Consider the following 18,455-nt stretch of genomic DNA (forward strand, 5'->3'; position numbering starts at 1 on the left):
ATGAGTGGAGTGTCTACCACTCACCAGACACATTTCACACATAGCCCATTTAACCCTATGAAATAGAAATTATTATCCCTATTTTACAAATAAGGAAACTGAGGTTCAGAGAGGTATGACCAAGTTCACATAACAAATACATAAGAGTTGGGACTAAAATTCTGTTTTCTTTGATTCCAATATCCTTTCCCCTTCAATAAGTCTGCTGTTTCTATGTTATTTTTTTAAAGAAACAAAAACATTTTAAAAATTAATAAACTAAACACCAATGTTTTTGGTGATAGAAAATAAAATCTAAAAGTACAAGCAGTTGAAAATAAGCTCATAGTAAATGTTTAATACAAAAAATCTTTCTATAGTTATCCCCAAAACTCATTTTTATAATTATATACATAAGAGAAATTTCAAAGGGAAAATTACTTTTAACACAAGTACTACTTAGTAAGTGGTAGTGTAAATGATATATGAAAGAAATAGTATAGCTTATAATTTAAAATAGCAAAAGCACTTAATGGCTAATATTGATTGATTGATTGATTGATTGACAAGAGATCAGCACTAAAAAAATATGTGTTGTATTTAATAAAGTGTTCTCTGCTTAATATTATCTATCTTTATACTGATCTTGAAATAGCAATAACAAGTTCTGTATTTTAAAACCAGGTTGAAGGATGATCTAGTTTCTTTGCACCCTCTGAGTCCTTTTTAAGAAAGTTTTTATCTTCACAAGTTCTGTGTGGATACCTCACAAAGCATTCATTTCAATTCTGATAAAGCATTCAAGGAAGATACTTCAGTGGGAAAATTTCATCTTCAAATATACCTTTCTCTGCATATCAATCTACCACCATGTTTTCCATGAATGAGTAAATAAGATAAAAGCCCATACCAACATCCCAGGGTAAAAAAGTCCAAAGCTTTGTCAGGATTGCAGGTTAGGGAATCAGAGTGGGAGGTGGGGGGCCATGTTTACTCTGGTCATTGCTGGTGCTGAGATGTCCCCAGCTCTACCTGCCCTGACTCTGTGTTTGCACATCACCTACCCACATAGGGTGTGGGCATACATGGGTGACTGTGTTACAAACCTGATAAAAAAGAAATAGAGCGGGTAGAGGACCTGGGCAGACCAGGCTGTCCACCATCTGATCCCTGGGGCCTGTGAAGATGTCACTTGCATGGGATTTGCCGGTGTGATTGAGTTAAGAATCTGGAGATGGGAAGGATACCTATGATACAACCACAAAAGTCCGTATGAGGGGGGCAGGTGTGGAAGGAGACGTGACAATGGACACAGATGTCTGGGAAGGTGCCAGGGTCCTGGCCTTTGACAAAAGAAAGGGCCTCTGGCCATGGACTGAGGCAGTCTTTAGAGGCTGGAAAGGAAATGGGATCTCCCCTTGAGCCTCCAGAAGGAGCCCAGCCCAGCTGACACCTGGCTTCAGGCCGGCAACACCAACGCTGGTCTTCCCACTTCCAGGACTATGTGATAATTTGTTTTTTAAGGGTGGAGAACCTGTTACAGTGACACAGGAAATGAGTTACAGGACACAAGGAGGAAGCTGAGGGGAAGAAAAAGGCTCGGCACTGGGGGCTGCAGCCCTGCCCGGGAGGGGGCTGGCCCACTCACCATTGATCATCTCAGGCACCATCCATGAGGGGTGGTCCACTACTGTGTATTGCCTTTTGCAGTCTGGCTTCTTGAGAGTTTGCAGGTCTTCGGAATGTGTCTTCTTTTCTACCATGAGCCATTCCAGTCCAAAGTCAGCCACCACCACTTTCTTGCTCTGGGGTGATGATGAAGCAGGGCCACACTGAGAGAGGTTTCTGGCACCACCTGCCCACCCCATTCCTAGTCTGGGCCAAATGGAAGCTGGACAGCTAATAAGGGGCCGGATAGCTTATGTGAGTATCTTCTTCCTCAAAACCCATGTTCCATTCCCCTGTGGAGGTGTGAGTTAGCTCAACAGGTTAAGGACACGGGAAGCCATCTGAAGATGAAAAAATCATAAGAATCCATCCTGTCAGCAAAAAGCAGAGGGGCTGCTACAGGGTTGTGGTCCTGGGGCCCCTGTACCTGTGCAGGGACCATTAGCGTTGGCCGCTAACTGGGCTGTACAGGAAGGAAAGTTCCAACAGGCCAGTGTTCAGGGACAACAGCCCATCGCAAAGCCTTCTTTGATTTCCTAGGCATTCTCTTCCCTCTTTTCCTTAGGCACTTTCTTCTGTCATTTCCTCTTGAAGATTATGTCTAAGCACATAGCTTTCCAAAGCTTCTCTCCACCAGAACAGGGTATGAAAATAGCTACTTTTCCTCAGTCCTAGAGAGTCCAGGCCCAAAAGCCAACTGTAAAAAGTGAGGAGCTACAACATAGGCCTGAAATTGCTTTTCTTTCTACCTTGCAACAATCAGCTGCTGCCTAAAGCACTAAGTAAAGAATGTGTAACAATGAAAGATTTGAGAGGCAGGTCTGTTTGGGTTCTCCTCATTAAATGCTGCTATCTAAATGGTGGAACAGTGGTCATGACTACCCTTCACTCCTACTGGTGAGAAGAGCAACATAACCCCCTTCCTTCTGGGTTTTCCAGAAGCAGGAATCTCAGGGGAGAAAAAATGATTTTTCCCTCTTTCTTCTTATATTTCTATTTTGTTTTATTGTAAGAACACTAAACATGCATTCTACCCTCTTAACAAATTTTAAGTGTGTAATGTAATATTTTTCTTTTCTTTACAAATAGTTTATTGTCAAATTAGTTTCCACATAACACTCAGTGCTCATCCCCACAAGTGCCCTCTTCCATGCCCATCCCTCCTCCCCCCCACATCCATCAGTCCTCAGTTTTTGTCAGCATTCAAGAGTCTCTCATGGTTTGCCTCTCTCCCTTTCCCCCACCATTTCCCCCCTTCTTCTCCCCCTTGTTCCTCCGTCAAGTTCCTCCTAATCCTCCTATACGTGCAAACATATGATATTTGTCCTTCTCTGCCTGACTTATTTCGCTCAGCATAACACCCTCAAGGTCCATCCATGTTGCTACACATGGCCAGATTTCATTGTTTCTCATTGCCATGTAGTATTCCATGGTATAGATAAACCACATCTTGATCCATTCATCTGTTGATGGACACTTAGGCTCTTTCCATGTTTTAGCTATTGTGGAGAGTGCTGTTATGAACATTGGGGTACATGTGCTCCTATGCACCAACATTTCTGTATCCCTTGGGTAAATTCCTAGCAGTGCTATTGCTGGGTCATTGCTGGGTCATAGGGGCGTTATATTGTTATTTACCTGAGGAACCTCCACACTGTTTTCCAGAGGGGCTGTACCAGTTTACATTCCCACCAACAGTGTAGGAGGGTGCCCGTTTCTCCACATCCTCGCCAGCATCTAGAGTTCTCTGATTTGCTCATTTGAGCCACTCTGACTGGCGTGAGGTGGTATCTCAGTGTGGTTTTGATTTGTATTTCCCTGATGAGGAGGGATGCTGAGCATCGTTTCACGTGTCTGTTGGCCATCTGGATGTCCTCTTTGGAGAAGTGTCTGTTCATATCTTCTGGCCATTTCTTCACTGGGTTGTTTGTTTTTCGGGTGTGTAGTTTGGTGAGTTCCTTATAGATTCTGGTTATTAACCCTTTATCTGCTATGTCATTTGCAACTATCTTTTCCCATTCCATTGGTTGCCTATTAGTTTTCTGGGTTGTTTCCTTGGCTGTGCAGAAGCTTTTAATCTTGATGAGGTCCCAATCGTTTATTTTTGCTCTTGATTCCCTTGCTTTTGGGGATGTGTCAAGTAAGAAGTTGCTGCGGTGGAGGTCAAGGAGGTTGTTTCCTGCTTTCTCCTCTAGGGTGTTGATAGTTTCCTGTCTCACGTTCAGGTCCTTTATCCATTTTGAGTTTATTTTTGTGCATGGTGTGAGAATGTAATGTAATATTGTTAACTATTGGCACAATATGGTACCACAGATCTCTAGAACTTACTCCTCTTGCTTAACTGAAACTTTATACCCATTGATTAGCCACAACCTATTACCCTTTCCTCTTGAACTTGACACTCATGGCTCTACTCTTCCATTCTATGATTCTGACTGTTTTAGATAACTCTAGCTAAGATATGTTTAGATGGGTAGAATCACGCAGAAACAAAATAAAAGTGTTGGCAAGGATGTAGAGAAATCGGAGCCTATGAACATTGTTGGTGGGAATGCAAAATGTTGCAGCCACTATGGAAAACAGTATGGAGATTCCTGAAAAAATTAAAAATAGGGCTACTCTATGATCCAATAATCCCATTTCTGGGTATTTATTCAAAAGAATTGAAATCAGGATCTTGATGTGTCATTTACAAGGGCTAGTATCCAAAATCTATAAGGAACTCACCAAAACCCACACTCAAAAAACAATCCAATGAAGAAATGGGCAGAAGATATGAACAGACACTTCTCCAAAGACGACATCCATATGGCCAATAGACACATGAAGTGATGCTCAGCATCCTTCATCATCAGGGAAATACAAATCAAAACCACACTGAGATACCACCTCACGCTGGTCAGTGGCTAAAATGAACAGACTAGATACTGGTGAGGATGTGGAGAAATGGGCGCCCTCCTACACTGCTGGTGGGAATGTAAACTGGTACAGCCCCTCTGGAAAACAGTGTGGAGGTTCTTCAAAAAATTAACAATAGAACTCCCCTATGGCCCAGCAATAGCACTGCTAGGAATTTACCCAAGTGATACAGGAGTGCTGAAGCATAGGAGCACATGTACCCCAATGTTCATAGCAGAACTCTCAGCAATAGCCAAAACATGAAAAGAGCCTAAGTGTCCATCAACTGACAAATGGATCAAGAAGATGTGGTTTATCTATACAATGGAATACTACATAGCAATAAGAAAGAATGAAATCTGGCTATTCGTAGCAACATGGATGGAACTAGAAGGTGTTATGCTGAGCGAAATAAGTCAGGCAGAGAAGGACAGATACCATATGTTTGCACGTATAAGTGAATTAGGAGGAAGTTAATGGAGGACCATGGGGGAGAGGAAGGGGAAAATAGTTGGGGAGAGGGAGGGGGGCAAACCATGAGAGACTCTTGAATGCTGAGAACAAACTGAGGGCTAATGGGGGTGGGGGAGAGGGGTAGGAGGGTGATGGGCATGGAGGAGGGCACTTGCTGGGTTGAGCACTGGGTGTTATATGTAAACCAACTTGACAATAAACTATTCAAGAAAAAAAAATAAATCAGGATCTTGAAAAGATATTAGTATTCTCATGTACATAGCAGCATTATTCACAATAGCCAAAATATGGAAACAACCCAAAAGTCCTTTGGTGGGTGAATAAATAAAGAAAATGTGCTACATACACACAGTGACATATTATTCCTAAAAAATGAAGGAAATTCTGTAATATGTGACAACATGAATGAACCAGCAAGACATTATGTTAAGTGAAATAATCAAAAGTCACAGAAGGACAAATATAGCATGATTCCTCCTGAGTCAGGCATGTGGAGAGACATCTTGGGGAACTGGTGGAGAAGGGTGTGCCAGGGGGCAGTGCCGGACATCAGAATTTAGGTTGCAAAAGAGAACACCAGGGATGGATGAATCAGTTAATTTGCTTTAATTACTAGTAATTGAAAGCAACTCAAAAGGCTTTGCACAACTAGGAAAAGTGATATTACACACATCAAGAAGTCTCAAGGAAGTGGAATTGCAAGGAGGAGGTTTGTTAATTCAGCCTCCAAGGAAATCACCTTGGACCACATTTCCACTTTCTACTTTTCCTCTATAGCATTCACCTTCACTCTCATGTTACTTCCTCTCAGGGTGCCTGCATTAGTTTGCCGAGGCCACCATAACCAAGTACCACAGCCTAGATAGCTTAAATAGCAAAAATGTATTATCTGACAGTTCTTGAGCTAGAAGTCCAAGATCGAGGTATGCATAAGGTTAATTCCTTCTCAAGGCTATGAGGGAAAATCTGTTCCATGCCTCCCTCCTAGATTCTGGTGGTTCACTGATGATCTCTTGCATTCCTTGGCTCATAGAAATATCACCCCAATCTCTCTGTCTTCATTTTTTCATGGCATTTTTCCTGTGTGCACATCTGTACCCACACTTCCCCTTTCAGTAAGAACACCAGGCATCCTAGATTAGGAACCTACTCTACTCCTATATGTCCTCATTTTAACTAATTATATCCTATTTCCAAATAGGGTCATATTCTGAAGTACTGGGGGTTAGTATTCCATCATCTCTTTTTTGGGGGGAGTGGAGGCAACAGAAACACAATTTGACCTATAACAGTAGAAAAACAGCTGCTCCAGATATCACATCTAGATACAATGTCCCAAAGAAGTAGAAAATATCTCTTCCTCACTCCTTTTAAAAAGGTTCTCAGTACACATACTGTCTTATCTCAGTGGTTAGAGCTGTTTCATATGCCTACACCTAAAGCAATCTCTTGGTGAAGGGGTTGGAATTGCAGAGATGTGAAGGCAAAATGCTTCAAAGAATGCAATTACAGTCTCGACTGATAGACAAAGAGAAAGAGCATAGCAAAATATTATACACGTTATATGTATGCGTGCTTAAACTTTCTGGTCATCTACATTGGGAGCATTTCTCTTTTTTTCTAATTGTATTTATTAGCTTTTTTAGAATAAATGTTCACTGAGGAAATTTAAGAAAGTATCAATAAGGACAAATTTTGAATGATTCAAATTCCAACAACTGAGATTTCTTCTTCTAAAACACTGTTATACACATGTTTATTGAAGGAAATTGAAAAAAAATTAATATTTTATAAATAACCCATTTAAAACTATTCACAACCCCACAGAGACACCCCCTACTGATGCATTAGAAAATATATTTCTTCTCTGTATGTATTATACATATATATGCACCTAAACAAAAATTGGGATTATAAAGTGTATGCTGCTGAGTAGCCTACCTTTTTTAGTTAATATTAATTTAATTGTTTACCTTTCCTTTTTCATTATAGTGTTAGTAGTAATCATATTATCTGAAGCACTTCACCTCAAACCTATTTACAGTCTACAGGGTAAATGATATTTAAAAAGTATACATTTGGTATCAGTGGATACCATCATATTATCTGGAACACCTTACCTCCAACATATTTACACTTTGCAGTGCAAGTATATTGAAATACATACATTTGGTACCAATGGATATCCATCAGATAGACACAGTATAAATGGCACCAGTGTCATGATACCAAGAAGTATTACTCTGGCTAAACCAAATGTATTATTTGATATCATTAATTTTAAAAGCATTGTATCTCAAGTCACATAGTGAAGTTCTGGGTTCCAGCCATGAACTGGGAGACAAAGTCTGTTCAGAAAGAAAATAAGCAATATTCACAAGAGCAGGTCAAATAGTCAAACAATACATATTCCGTGAATTATTGCTTATCTGATTCTCAGGCCAGCCTAAGAATTCCCCAGTGTGCTCAATGATTATTTGTCTATGTGTCTGTTTATCTGACTGTCCATGTCTACTATCATAATATCTTGAAAAGTGGTACCATTGGTTTTTTTTGTGTGTGTGACCATATCCCCATGATCCTCCTAGGAGAAGACAAGAGCTCTGACTCATCTTTGTATCCTCTGGGCCTAGCATCAGTACACATCAACTATATGTTTTATTGAACAAATGAATGAATTCATTCATTAACAGGAGAACAAGCTCAGATTTTTTCCTCATTCCCTGCAATGATTCCCTGCAGTAGTTTGCCTTTAAAAAACAAAAAAACAAAAAAGAGGTAAAGTTTGAATGGTTAGTTTTTAAAGTATCTTTTGGAAGAAAGTGAAATGTAATTATTCCAATATTAACCTAGATATTATGTTTAAGTACTAGAGAGGCCTGTGCCTAAAAAAGCCAAGTGTCTATAAAAATCAAGTAAGAACCCTACAACCAGGTGATGGTTGCTAAGAAACTACATTTTTCTGTGAACACATGGTGTATGAAGTATGGCCTAGATTCATATCCTACATAAAACATCTTCCTTGGGGTTACCTACAAAGTCTGATTGTGCATGGCTTGTCAAGGCATATGAGTTACTCCCTCTGCTATCCTGCCCCTGCTATTAAAAATCATAGTTCTATATATAGAACATGATTTCAACACCATTATCTGTTCTGAACCTCAGCTTGTTTAGATTACAGACCAAGGATCCCTTAGTTCCAAAGAGTTTCAGTGGCATCGAATGCTACCTTCTCCCTAAGTCACTACTGAGGAAAAGCCATCACTTTTGATACACTAATTGAGCTAAACACAAAAATTAAAATACCCACAATGTTTCTGCATTCCAAAGTGAAATAAAAAAATAAAGTGGATATTATCTGCATGGTTGGAAAGACCTCGGTTCACCGCGGGCAGAACATAATGGATACTTTGCTATACTCTGGCCCAAATAGGAAGTCAACCTCAAACCTTGACAGTGGAAAGTCCAAGAGTATGTAGGTTGTGCTAAAGGCAAGAGCCGGAAAGCTAGAAATTGTGCTTGAAGTATAAATATCAACTTCTATATTCTTTTAAAAGTGTTTAAGAAGGTGAGAGAAACTCACATTACCTAAAGCAAAAGAAAAAAAAACATACAGAGACATTAGAATAGATAATACTAGACTTGACAGACATTAGACTTGGATAACTCACAGAACCGAAGGAATGGCAGAAAAATTAGAGGTAGATTGAGGATGTCAGAGGCTAGAACCACTGAGGACTGAATAACTCTCTTTGCACGCTACCTCTCACTCTACCTTCTACTTCTCTCTGGGCATCAGCCTCAGTTTGCCAGGTTTCTCCCCATGCCAGGGATGTGACCACCAGCAGCTCTGGAGTCACGTCCGGGCAAGCGCTATGGATCGCCCCCTGTGTGGGAAGATTATGGTTGGCCCAGCCCGGGCCACTTGTCTCGTTCCTGCCACAGAGGTGGGGTATGTGCTGTGGTTGACAGGCTCTTCAGAGCCCCTGGGGAGGGAGCAGCAATTTCTAAGAAGTGTGAAGCTGTGACAAGAAGAGCTGACGGCAGCAGCAGCAGAAGTCTATTACTCCAGCTGTGTGGGCAGTGACTTTAATATCACTTTCACTGGTTTTACCACTGCAAGATTTTAGGGCACCTCTACCTCTATCTTATACAGTCGTATCCCTAGTATTCACTATTCTTAAATGTTTTCAACTTCTTTTGCCTTAAAACATCAAGGGATCACTATGACAGTGCAGTTGATTGCTGTCACGTGCGTGTATAAAATGCTCACATAGAATTCTGAAGTTTCTCTTTTTGAAAATTAAGAATTTTTTTTTTATTGAAAGGCAAAAAGCAAAGGTGGAGAAAGATGCATTGGAAGTACCTTCCCAACAGTTTCTAAGGCTTCTAAAATCAATGTTTCCGAGTTCATTGACAATACTTTTTTTAATTATAAGAATCGCAACATTTAGGGGTGCCTGGGTGCCTCAGTCTGTTAAGTGTCTGACTTCGGCTCAGGTCATGATCTCATGGCTCGTGAGGTCAAGCCCGGAGTCAGGCTCTGTGCTGACAAGTCAGAGCCTGGAGGCTACTTTGGATTCTGTGTCTCTCTCTCTCTCACTCTCTCTCTCTGGTTATAGGCTGGATTCTCTGGCTTTCTCTCTCACATATGCCTCATAATAATTCACAGTATATTTTCGATGAAGGAATATAATATATCTATATGGGAAAGACTCTCATAAGGGACAAACTGCTTATTCAGTAAGTATTTATAGAAATGTATTCATTCACTCTTCCCCACCTAGAAATCTATCTTTATTTAAAAAGAAGTGATGCTTATACTTAAGAAGCAGTGTCACACAGGTAGTTGGGATTTTTTCTCTATTCAAAAGATACATCCACTTCACAGCTAATCTCTGAAAACATCCTGGATATTCTTTTCTGTTTGCATAGTCAATCATACAAATTAGTCTAACCCAAGTCCCCTCTCCTAACCTAAGAACGTTTAATGTGAGTCTTCTAATCATCTTTAGCCCTTACAAATTTTTAGTCTGCTTCCAAATTTTACTAACTCTACTCCTATTTTTACCTACTTCAGTGTCTTACTCTCTCCCCCTAATTCAGAGTGACCTCTTCTTCCAGGCTAAGACATTTACTACTGACCATTTATAATCACAAAGGAATTAAATGGCCCACTGAACCCAGGGAAAGATGAGGTGGGTTCATTTATTTACAAAGGGTCCAGTTGCAAATATGCAAGTGGGACTTAGAGGAAGGGCAGCCTGGGGTGTAGACCTGGGGCTTACAGCAGCTGACCTATTACTACCCTCAGGCCAAGGGGACGGAGTGGGTGCTTGCCAGAAGCAAAGGAGAGAGATCCACAGACTGGTGCTGGCCCAATGGCTGTTAGATGAGGCAGGTAGAGAAACTGAGGGCAAGCATTTACAACTTTCAATGGACATTTGATAGACTACTTGTATGTCACTTGTATCTAAGAATAAAAATGGTTTGGATTATCTATGTATTTATTTTAACTTTGATCCCATCTTTCTGGTAATTCTTTTGCATCCTATTTACAGAAGTACTGACCTGTGACAAAATGGAAATAAGAACAACAAAGTGGCCCCTCACTGTGGATAATATAAGAGGCCCTGCGATGGAGAAGGCTGTCTGGAGAGGAGCTGCCCCCCAGTGACACACCGCGGACAACCCCAGGGAGCCCAGCAGGAAGAGAGTCAAAGAGACTGACAGCCTAGCCTCCTGCTCACCTCTCCCTCCAATCTCCTGTTGAAGTTTCCCAAGGACGAAGCCTTCTGATGGCCGCACAAGTCACTCTCCTGGGACAAAGAGCAGGATACAGCCTGTGGAGTGTGGCTCTCCTTCCTGTACAATTGAAAAGTTTCCATCTCCAACATAGCAAGTGCACAAAGTGCCATCATCACAGAGTCATGTCATTTTGGTCATACCCCCTTTGCCACTTACCAATTTATTACCCCTCAGCTCCAGATTCGCCCTTCAATACATGTACTGCCCCAGTGGACAGAGTCCTTACACACCTCTCTGTACAGTGAGCACCATGCTGAGCGCGCTCCGAAGAAGGCCTCAGGGGCTACTGCAGAGGGAGAGGGCTCTCTGCTCTTTGCAGCTGCTGCATGGGGTCCGCAGTGTGCGTGGGAGGACTTCGCTCGGGCTCTGCCCCAACCACGCACCCAGAGTATGTGGTCCCTCTGCAAGCTCTCAGCTCCAGCCTGAACTAGGTTTAAAAACGGAACCCATTTCTGGGGCATCTGGGTGGCTCAGTCAGTAGCATCCAACTCTCGATTTCAGCTTGGGTCATGATCTCAACGTTTGTGAGTTCGAGTCCTGCGTCAGGCTCTGCACTGACGGTGAGGAGCCTGCTTGGGATTTTTTCTCTCTCCTCTCTCTGTCTGTCTCTCTCTCCGTCAAAATAAATAAACTAAAAGAAATAAGATCCATTTCCCAGGGTTATTGTGAGTACTAATTTTTAAAGTCCATATGTAATCATTATATTGGCATGCTATTCTCACAGGATGAATCCAAAACAACTTTGATTTTATTCCCCACCTGGTGGAGCCTGGGGCTTGGGGCCTGGGCAGCCCTTCTATCCCTGAGTGAAACCGGGACTGGCAAAATGACACAAAACTTGGGGGGACTTCAAGTCCTACAATATGTAGTCTCGGGTCAATTATGCAAAGTATTAATACACCAGTCAATACTTCCATCTTTATTCAAAGATTAGACATGTGGGAAGAAACCCTTGTCTTTTATCTCTCTTAGTCCCCCTGTTTGCTCACTGTGGCTTCTGGCCCCTCCTGAGTTAAGTGCTTGGATGGAGAAGAGAAAAAGAGGCATAGAAAGTTATTATTTGATGGGTACAAAGGTGTGGCTTCATGCCATGTGGACTGACAGGTACTTGAGGCTAACCCTTTCTCTTACTGGCACTGTTAGGATTCTTCAGAGGGGCTCCTCCCCAAAGATGTGTTCCACTTCTCCAGCTGTCCCACCAAAGTCTCAGTTTTCTGGAAGTCCATCCAGTATCAACCTTCTTTGTCCTCAGCATGGTACCCCTCTTACTCATGACCCTAAATTGGTCTAGACCAGATAGATCTTTTACCCACCACATGGTTGACACTAGGCCAAGGGAATATTCATGTATCCTTTGTCCAAACTACTGCAGGACTGAAGGTCTAGCTGAATGCAACAGCAACTCTCCTCACCTGACCTCCAAAGCCACTTGCCAGCAAACTCACAGCCTCTCTGTTTCCTGGGGGAGTCAGACACCAGCCCACCACGTCCATCCTGATTGCACTAAGCTCATACTGAGCATTCTGTAGGTCCTTCTGGTGCAGCTTGCCACAAAATACAGAACGAGACAGGTTTCATACACTTCCTCAGCTTTTCGAGGGAAAGAACCATTTCTGACTTCAATTCTTCCTAAGAGACATTCCCCTGTGATTCATAACTTTTCATCTTTATTTTTCTTTCCATGACCCCTGCTCAAACATCCCTTTGGTGACCACAAACATGGTCATAAATTACCTACCCATGTGTTGCCTTCTTGGAGTTTTACTGGATTGTTCTATACAGCTGGGGGATAACATGTACAGTCACTGCAGTGGGAATTAAGTCATCAGATAAAGTTTAACACATGTAAGTCCTACCATTAGCATTGTTCTTTGGTAATCTTGCTATGCACATCCAAGCTAAATGATCTTGAGATTTGAGGTCTCCAGTGGCCCATCTAATTATCTACAAAATCAAGTAACAAATAACATTTTTATTCCATATTTCCTTATGTTAAATAACTGTGAGGACCTGGGGGGAGGGGGAGAAGAGAATGCATAAATGATTTTTAAATTTTATTTTTGCCCACATCTGCTAATAGTACTTAGTTTCATGGTTCTGGATATAAGCCTAATAATTGGGATTAATCAGTCTGGTAATCAAGAGTTTTAAAATATCAAATTGCATAGAAAAAGAGTTTTGTTTCAGTTTCCTTAGAATTTAGACCATCCTGTAAAAGGCCTAGGATGTCTTCAAGGTAAATAAATAGTGCTCACAACAAGCTGAGATGGAGGAACTATAAAGAGAAGTACAAATGTGTCTGAACAATACTGTTTGTAAGGTAAGACTGGTTGGGTGGGCCAGTATAATTAAAATAGTCAAGGAGACAGGGAATTAATCCAAAAGAAGTCATGAGAATCCCTAAAAGAAGCAGTTCCCCAAACTGGTTGTGTCAGAACCATCTAGAATAATAAGTTCCCCAAGTGAACCAGACACAAACCTGTCTATACCTGAAATGGCCTCTAATCTACCCAGTATCCCTTCTTTGCTTCTTCTTAGTAACAGAATCCTGATTTTATTGGTGGTAGTGTATCCGGCTAAAAACAACTTTTCCCAGCTCCTCCTGCAAGCTAATGCTGCCAATGACTAATTCTGACCAGTGAATGTAAGTAGAAATTGTTGTATGTTCTTTCTGAGAAAGCTCCTTTACGGGAAGGAAGAGCAGGATGTGAATTTTTTGTTTTTCTACTCATTCTTGCTCCTGCTATGTGGACTTTAGAATTTAAGACTGGATTTCTCTAGCAAATATCTTAGAGCAAGAAGTCATCTTGAAGTCAGAACCCACCAATGACAGATTGGATTCCCAACGACCAAGGAACTACCATGTCAGCCCTGCACAGCTTCTTTGGCATTCTTCTGTAGAAAGGAAAGTAAACAGGACATGTATAAGGTGCCTATTATTATTTACAGTACTGGCATTTTTGTGGCCTTACCAGATCCCGGCAGATGATTTTCATTTTCACTCAACTCTATCTCAACAATGCCACCTGGTTGCCAGCGATAGCAGCGTGGCATTTGGAAACATTAAAATAGAGGGGCAAATGCCCATCTTAAGAATTCATGAACAGGTGCTCAGGGTTTTTGGTTCATCCTGCTGCCATAGCTCACTTGAAACTTTACTAGTAAAGTCACAGATTAGGAGATACATAGAAGTGGGGAGCCTCCCGTATAGGAACTGAAATGGCCATGAGAGAATGCCTTGTGCGTGGTCAGCACAGAGAGGCAGCTAAGGGAAATGCAACTCAGCACAGTGGAGGTGGGGGGTGTGGAAAGAGGAGGGAGGCAAAGAGTCAGTGAGAAAGCAGCTGTGGCAACATCAGTGTTAGGGAACTGATTCTTGCAGGGTCAAGAACTTTTTGTCCTGTAATGACCCTTAAATAAACAAGAGTCTGGAAATCATGGTAGCCCACTTATTGATAAAGACCAAAGAGAGGCCCAAAGGAAGTCGATGCCAACCAGAGCATGGAAAGCAGACAGGCGGGTCTTTCCCTGGCCAGTAATTAGGTCTGTTGATACATCTACGCTAATTATATGGTAAACCCGTAGTGCTGTTTTGGTTCTTGTCAATGAATTCATTTTTTAAAAAATTTGAGCTCCAGTTAAAATCCTTTTAGCCATGGTGGAGTTTACTAAGCAACTCCAGATCATTATAAAATGCCATTTGGGGACTGTTACATAACTGGACTCTGGTGTTGGCTATGCCAAACAGCTGCCATAGAAATGAGCATGGCAGGGTTAGACTCACAAACTGAAGAAAAACGAATTATCTTGACTTGGGGTGAAGCAGTGTTGCATCATAATTACATACTGAAGGGGAAAAAAATAATATTCTCCTAAAAGGAATAATCTTCTCAAAAAAAGTAATTCTGGGAGCTTTAGGTGAATTATTATTGATATAAGCTCTTTTCTACCAGGTAAAATAACAGTCTTTAGAGACTACGTAAAGTAAATTGAAACCGCTTGTATTTCTTCTTTGCTAGAAGAAGAACTAGTCTTCTTTGCTAGAACTGCATGCCTGTGCCCTTTGCCACATGACTGCAGCACCTCCAGCTATGGAGGCCCAGCCTAGACGATCCCCACCCCTGTCTGAAGCTGAGCCACCCAGCAGACATGGGAGCATGAGAATAACCTGTTGTGAGCCTCGGGTTCTGCGGGTGGGTTATTGCTCCACATCAGCATGGTAATGGGTTCTACCACATCCCCCAGATATGTATGTTGAAATCCTAACCCCTAAAGAGGAGTGGGCTCTGAGAGGTGCTTAGGTCCTCAGGGTGGAGCCCTCATGAATGAGATTAGTACTCTAAACAAAAGTATCTAGAGAGCTCCTTTACCCTTCCACTACGTGAGGACACAGCAAGAAGGTGCCATCTATGAACCAGACACCAAATCTGCGGGTGCCTTGACCTTGGACTTCCAGGCGCCAGGACTGTGAAAGTACATTTCTGTCGTTTATAAGCCCCTTGGTCTGTGGTAGCCTGGGCAGACTAAGACAGGCTCTGATTCAGTACTCAAAAAATTCCAGCCATTGTGGGCATTTTTAGAAGTTCTGTTATGCAGAAATCAAAGTACATAACCCAAAATACAATGCAATGAAATAATCTTTGGTTTGCCAGAGTAGCATTATTCAAGTTTAAAAATTATAGAGTATTCAACGAGTACAATGAATGCTTCAGTATAAGAGATGTTAACTGATTTTTTTGAATTGTTATCTAGGATTGAAATTTACTCATGGGCTTTCTATATATCCTACCTTCTACCTACAACCACAACCTCAAGTAAGTAACGATTTTCTTTTTGCTTTTTGGGCCCTTCCTGCCTTATTGCCTCTGTTCTCCTCATAGTTGAGTAACAAGGCCAAAAGATCAACACACAGAGAGTGTAATATTAAACACCCAGATAGCCCACATACACAATGATCTACACCAAATGAGAGTTTGTTAAACTGTCTGGTTTAATATCATGTTGTAAATAGCTTCTTAACCCAAACCGTCTGTGCTTTAAAAAGGTAACGATTATTTCTTTAGACTGAATATGAACAGATTAAATGATAAAAATAGATGCTATGTTTACTGATTAATCTTTACAGTATTTATTTGCTGCATATCTTTGCAATAAACACATCACCAGTTTCCTATTTCTCTCTCTCCCCCACAATACCAGGTACAGGGAAGTCACTCAAAAAATATATATATTAAAATGAATAACAAATGACACAATGCATGGCTTCAAAGGTGTTTACTATTTGGTCAAACAAACTTTTTTTAATTGTCAGTTAAAAACAGAAATCTACATTAACATATATGTTAAATATTCATCTACTCTGCATTATTGCTAGCTGATACCGTCGTATGGTTTGTGGGAAAATGTTAATTCCTGAGATCATTGTTGGCTTTTATCAATCACTTTCCTCACTGTCAGTCATCTTTCCTGAAGTGACTTGGGAGTGTGAATTGGGGTTAGGATGTTCAATTGCAGACCAACTTTCTCCATCTGCTAAATGAGCAAACAACCCCTCTCACCTACAAGAGGTACAAAAATAACCACGGTATGTGGGACTTTTTCTCATGGTATGCCATAGAGGAAAAATGTGGACTGAACACAAAAGAAAAATGTTATGATTGCTTCCAATCGCCCAGAAGGAATGTGTGTTTTCTAGTTCATCAGTCCTTGACGTACAGCAGCCCAGCCATTGTTTTGCATTTATTTAAAATACCCTCTGCTAAACAATTATGTTGAATTTTAAAAGTAAATTGCTTAAACTTACATTCAATTTCTTTCTATAAACCAACATAGTCTTTTTCTTCACAATGCAAATACATGATGCGCTGTAGCTGAGTGATTCCCAGACCTACGCTTTCTGTCCTGGGTTGTGGTGCAATTACAATGAGCCCTTTAAAAAAAGCAATTCTGCATTTGTGTGGGAGCAGGGAAAGCTTCCACATAGAGATGAGATGTCAGATAAAGTCTGAACTTAGTGGGGCTAACAAAACTTTACCAATTGCATAACTAATATTATTTTAGGATAATTTTTAAAACGAGCCTACCCGTCCCTAGCTGAGATATGAAACAGAACAAAAGCTATGAGCAACCTTTCTTTCCTGGGTTCATTAAGGCCTTGGAATCATTTAGATCTGTGTTGCATGCATGTCGATTCTCTTCCACATTTTAATGTACTTGCCCGTGAAAGCACTAGAACAAATTAACTGAAAGAAAACCACTCTGAAACCGCTTGAGCTTTTGAGCCTGCCCCGGAGGTTTAAAGGCTTATACAACCTAGCTTGCAGTTCTCTCTGGGTCTTCATATCTAAATGATTGTCAAATGCATGAAACATGAAGAAGTGGGTATTGACCAAAGATCTCGTATACCTGCCTTTTCAGACTGGAACTGAAATCCCTTTGAAGCATCCTGAACAACAAACAATGGCCTATTTCACAGATCTGAAAACAATAATCAGCTTTCCTGACCTACAGTTGAAAACAAAATTATCTTTTAACTAAATAGGATCAGCTTTAAAAATCCCTTTGGAGATGTTTTTATTTATTAAATGCCTTCGTTGACAACAGCATCTTTTATTTCCTATTACTCCAATTCAATTTCTCCTGCATACAAAGTAATGAGAAGAATGGCTGTAAATCCAGTTAACATTCCAGCATTCTGAATCATGAAGTAAGTAAAATCGGTTTTTCTTCCAGTTACCTTTTCTCTCAGCATATCGTTCATCTCTGGAAACTAAAAGAAAGATGCATTGTTAGATAACTGTCGCCATCTGGTGGTAAAACATAAAACAGTCGCCTAGAGATTTTGGAGGGGGGAAGGCTGGGCAGTGATGATTTAATTCAGATATTTAAATGTCTTATTTAGCATAGCATATAGAAATAGCATAGCATAGGTAGCATAAAAGGAATATCTAGTCTTATCAGGCATCAACATGAATAGAAGTATGGAAGTAGTGCTCCCCAAGTGAGTTAATTGGTGGGATAGGATTTACCTCATTTTATGCCTCTGTTCTCTCTGTCTGTCCGCCTGACTCTCTCTTCCCCCTTACTGTCTGCGCTCCATTCACACCTTTCTTTCAAATGCATCCACCCTTTTTCTATCCTCAAAATCTTCACACCCACCCAAACCACTATCTGACCTCTTCCCTCTCTAATTTTTCAATGAGCTACATCCTTCAGGCTCCAGCTTTAAATCATACTTTCTAGTGAGGTTTCCCTCAGCACCTCCTAACTTACACTAGATTCCCCTAACTTCATCTCTCACCGTATATACTGCTTTTCCCCTTAGTTCACAGATTTTTTTAAATTGGTAATTATTTAGTCATGTGTGTGATTTTCTTCACTGACTTTCTGGTTTCTTCTCTTTAAAGACAGAATGCCCCACAGAGGCAGGAGTGTGCCTCTCTTTGCTCACTCCAATGTCCACAGCACCTTGCAAATTCCAGGCCAGGCACAGAAATATCAATCAATAGTAGCTGATTAAGTAAATTTTTAGAAATCGCTATGCATTTAATTCCTGCTCTCTTTAATTTGGGTCCTTCTGCTTGCCCTACCCCTCACAAAATCATAAGGCTTTCAAATAAATTATGTAC

The 18,455-nt window shown here is 41.0% G+C and overlaps 1 protein-coding gene across 1 annotated transcript in view; it reads right to left on the minus strand.

The window, feature by feature from the left end:
- Positions 1-15,793: 15,793 nt before the first annotated feature.
- SLC39A8 (solute carrier family 39 member 8) overlaps positions 15,794-18,455 on the minus strand; it is a 74,011-nt gene continuing 71,349 nt past the window's right edge. The window contains exon 8 of the mRNA XM_039222217.1: positions 15,794-17,596. Within this exon, the coding sequence (XP_039078148.1) occupies positions 17,447-17,596 (150 nt within the window). The 3' untranslated portion in view covers positions 15,794-17,446. The remainder of the gene's footprint in view (positions 17,597-18,455) is intronic.

This window comes from Hyaena hyaena, unplaced genomic scaffold (genome assembly GCF_003009895.1).
Source record: "Hyaena hyaena isolate Hyena2069 unplaced genomic scaffold, ASM300989v1 scaffold_1084, whole genome shotgun sequence".
NCBI lineage: Eukaryota > Metazoa > Chordata > Mammalia > Carnivora > Hyaenidae > Hyaena > Hyaena hyaena.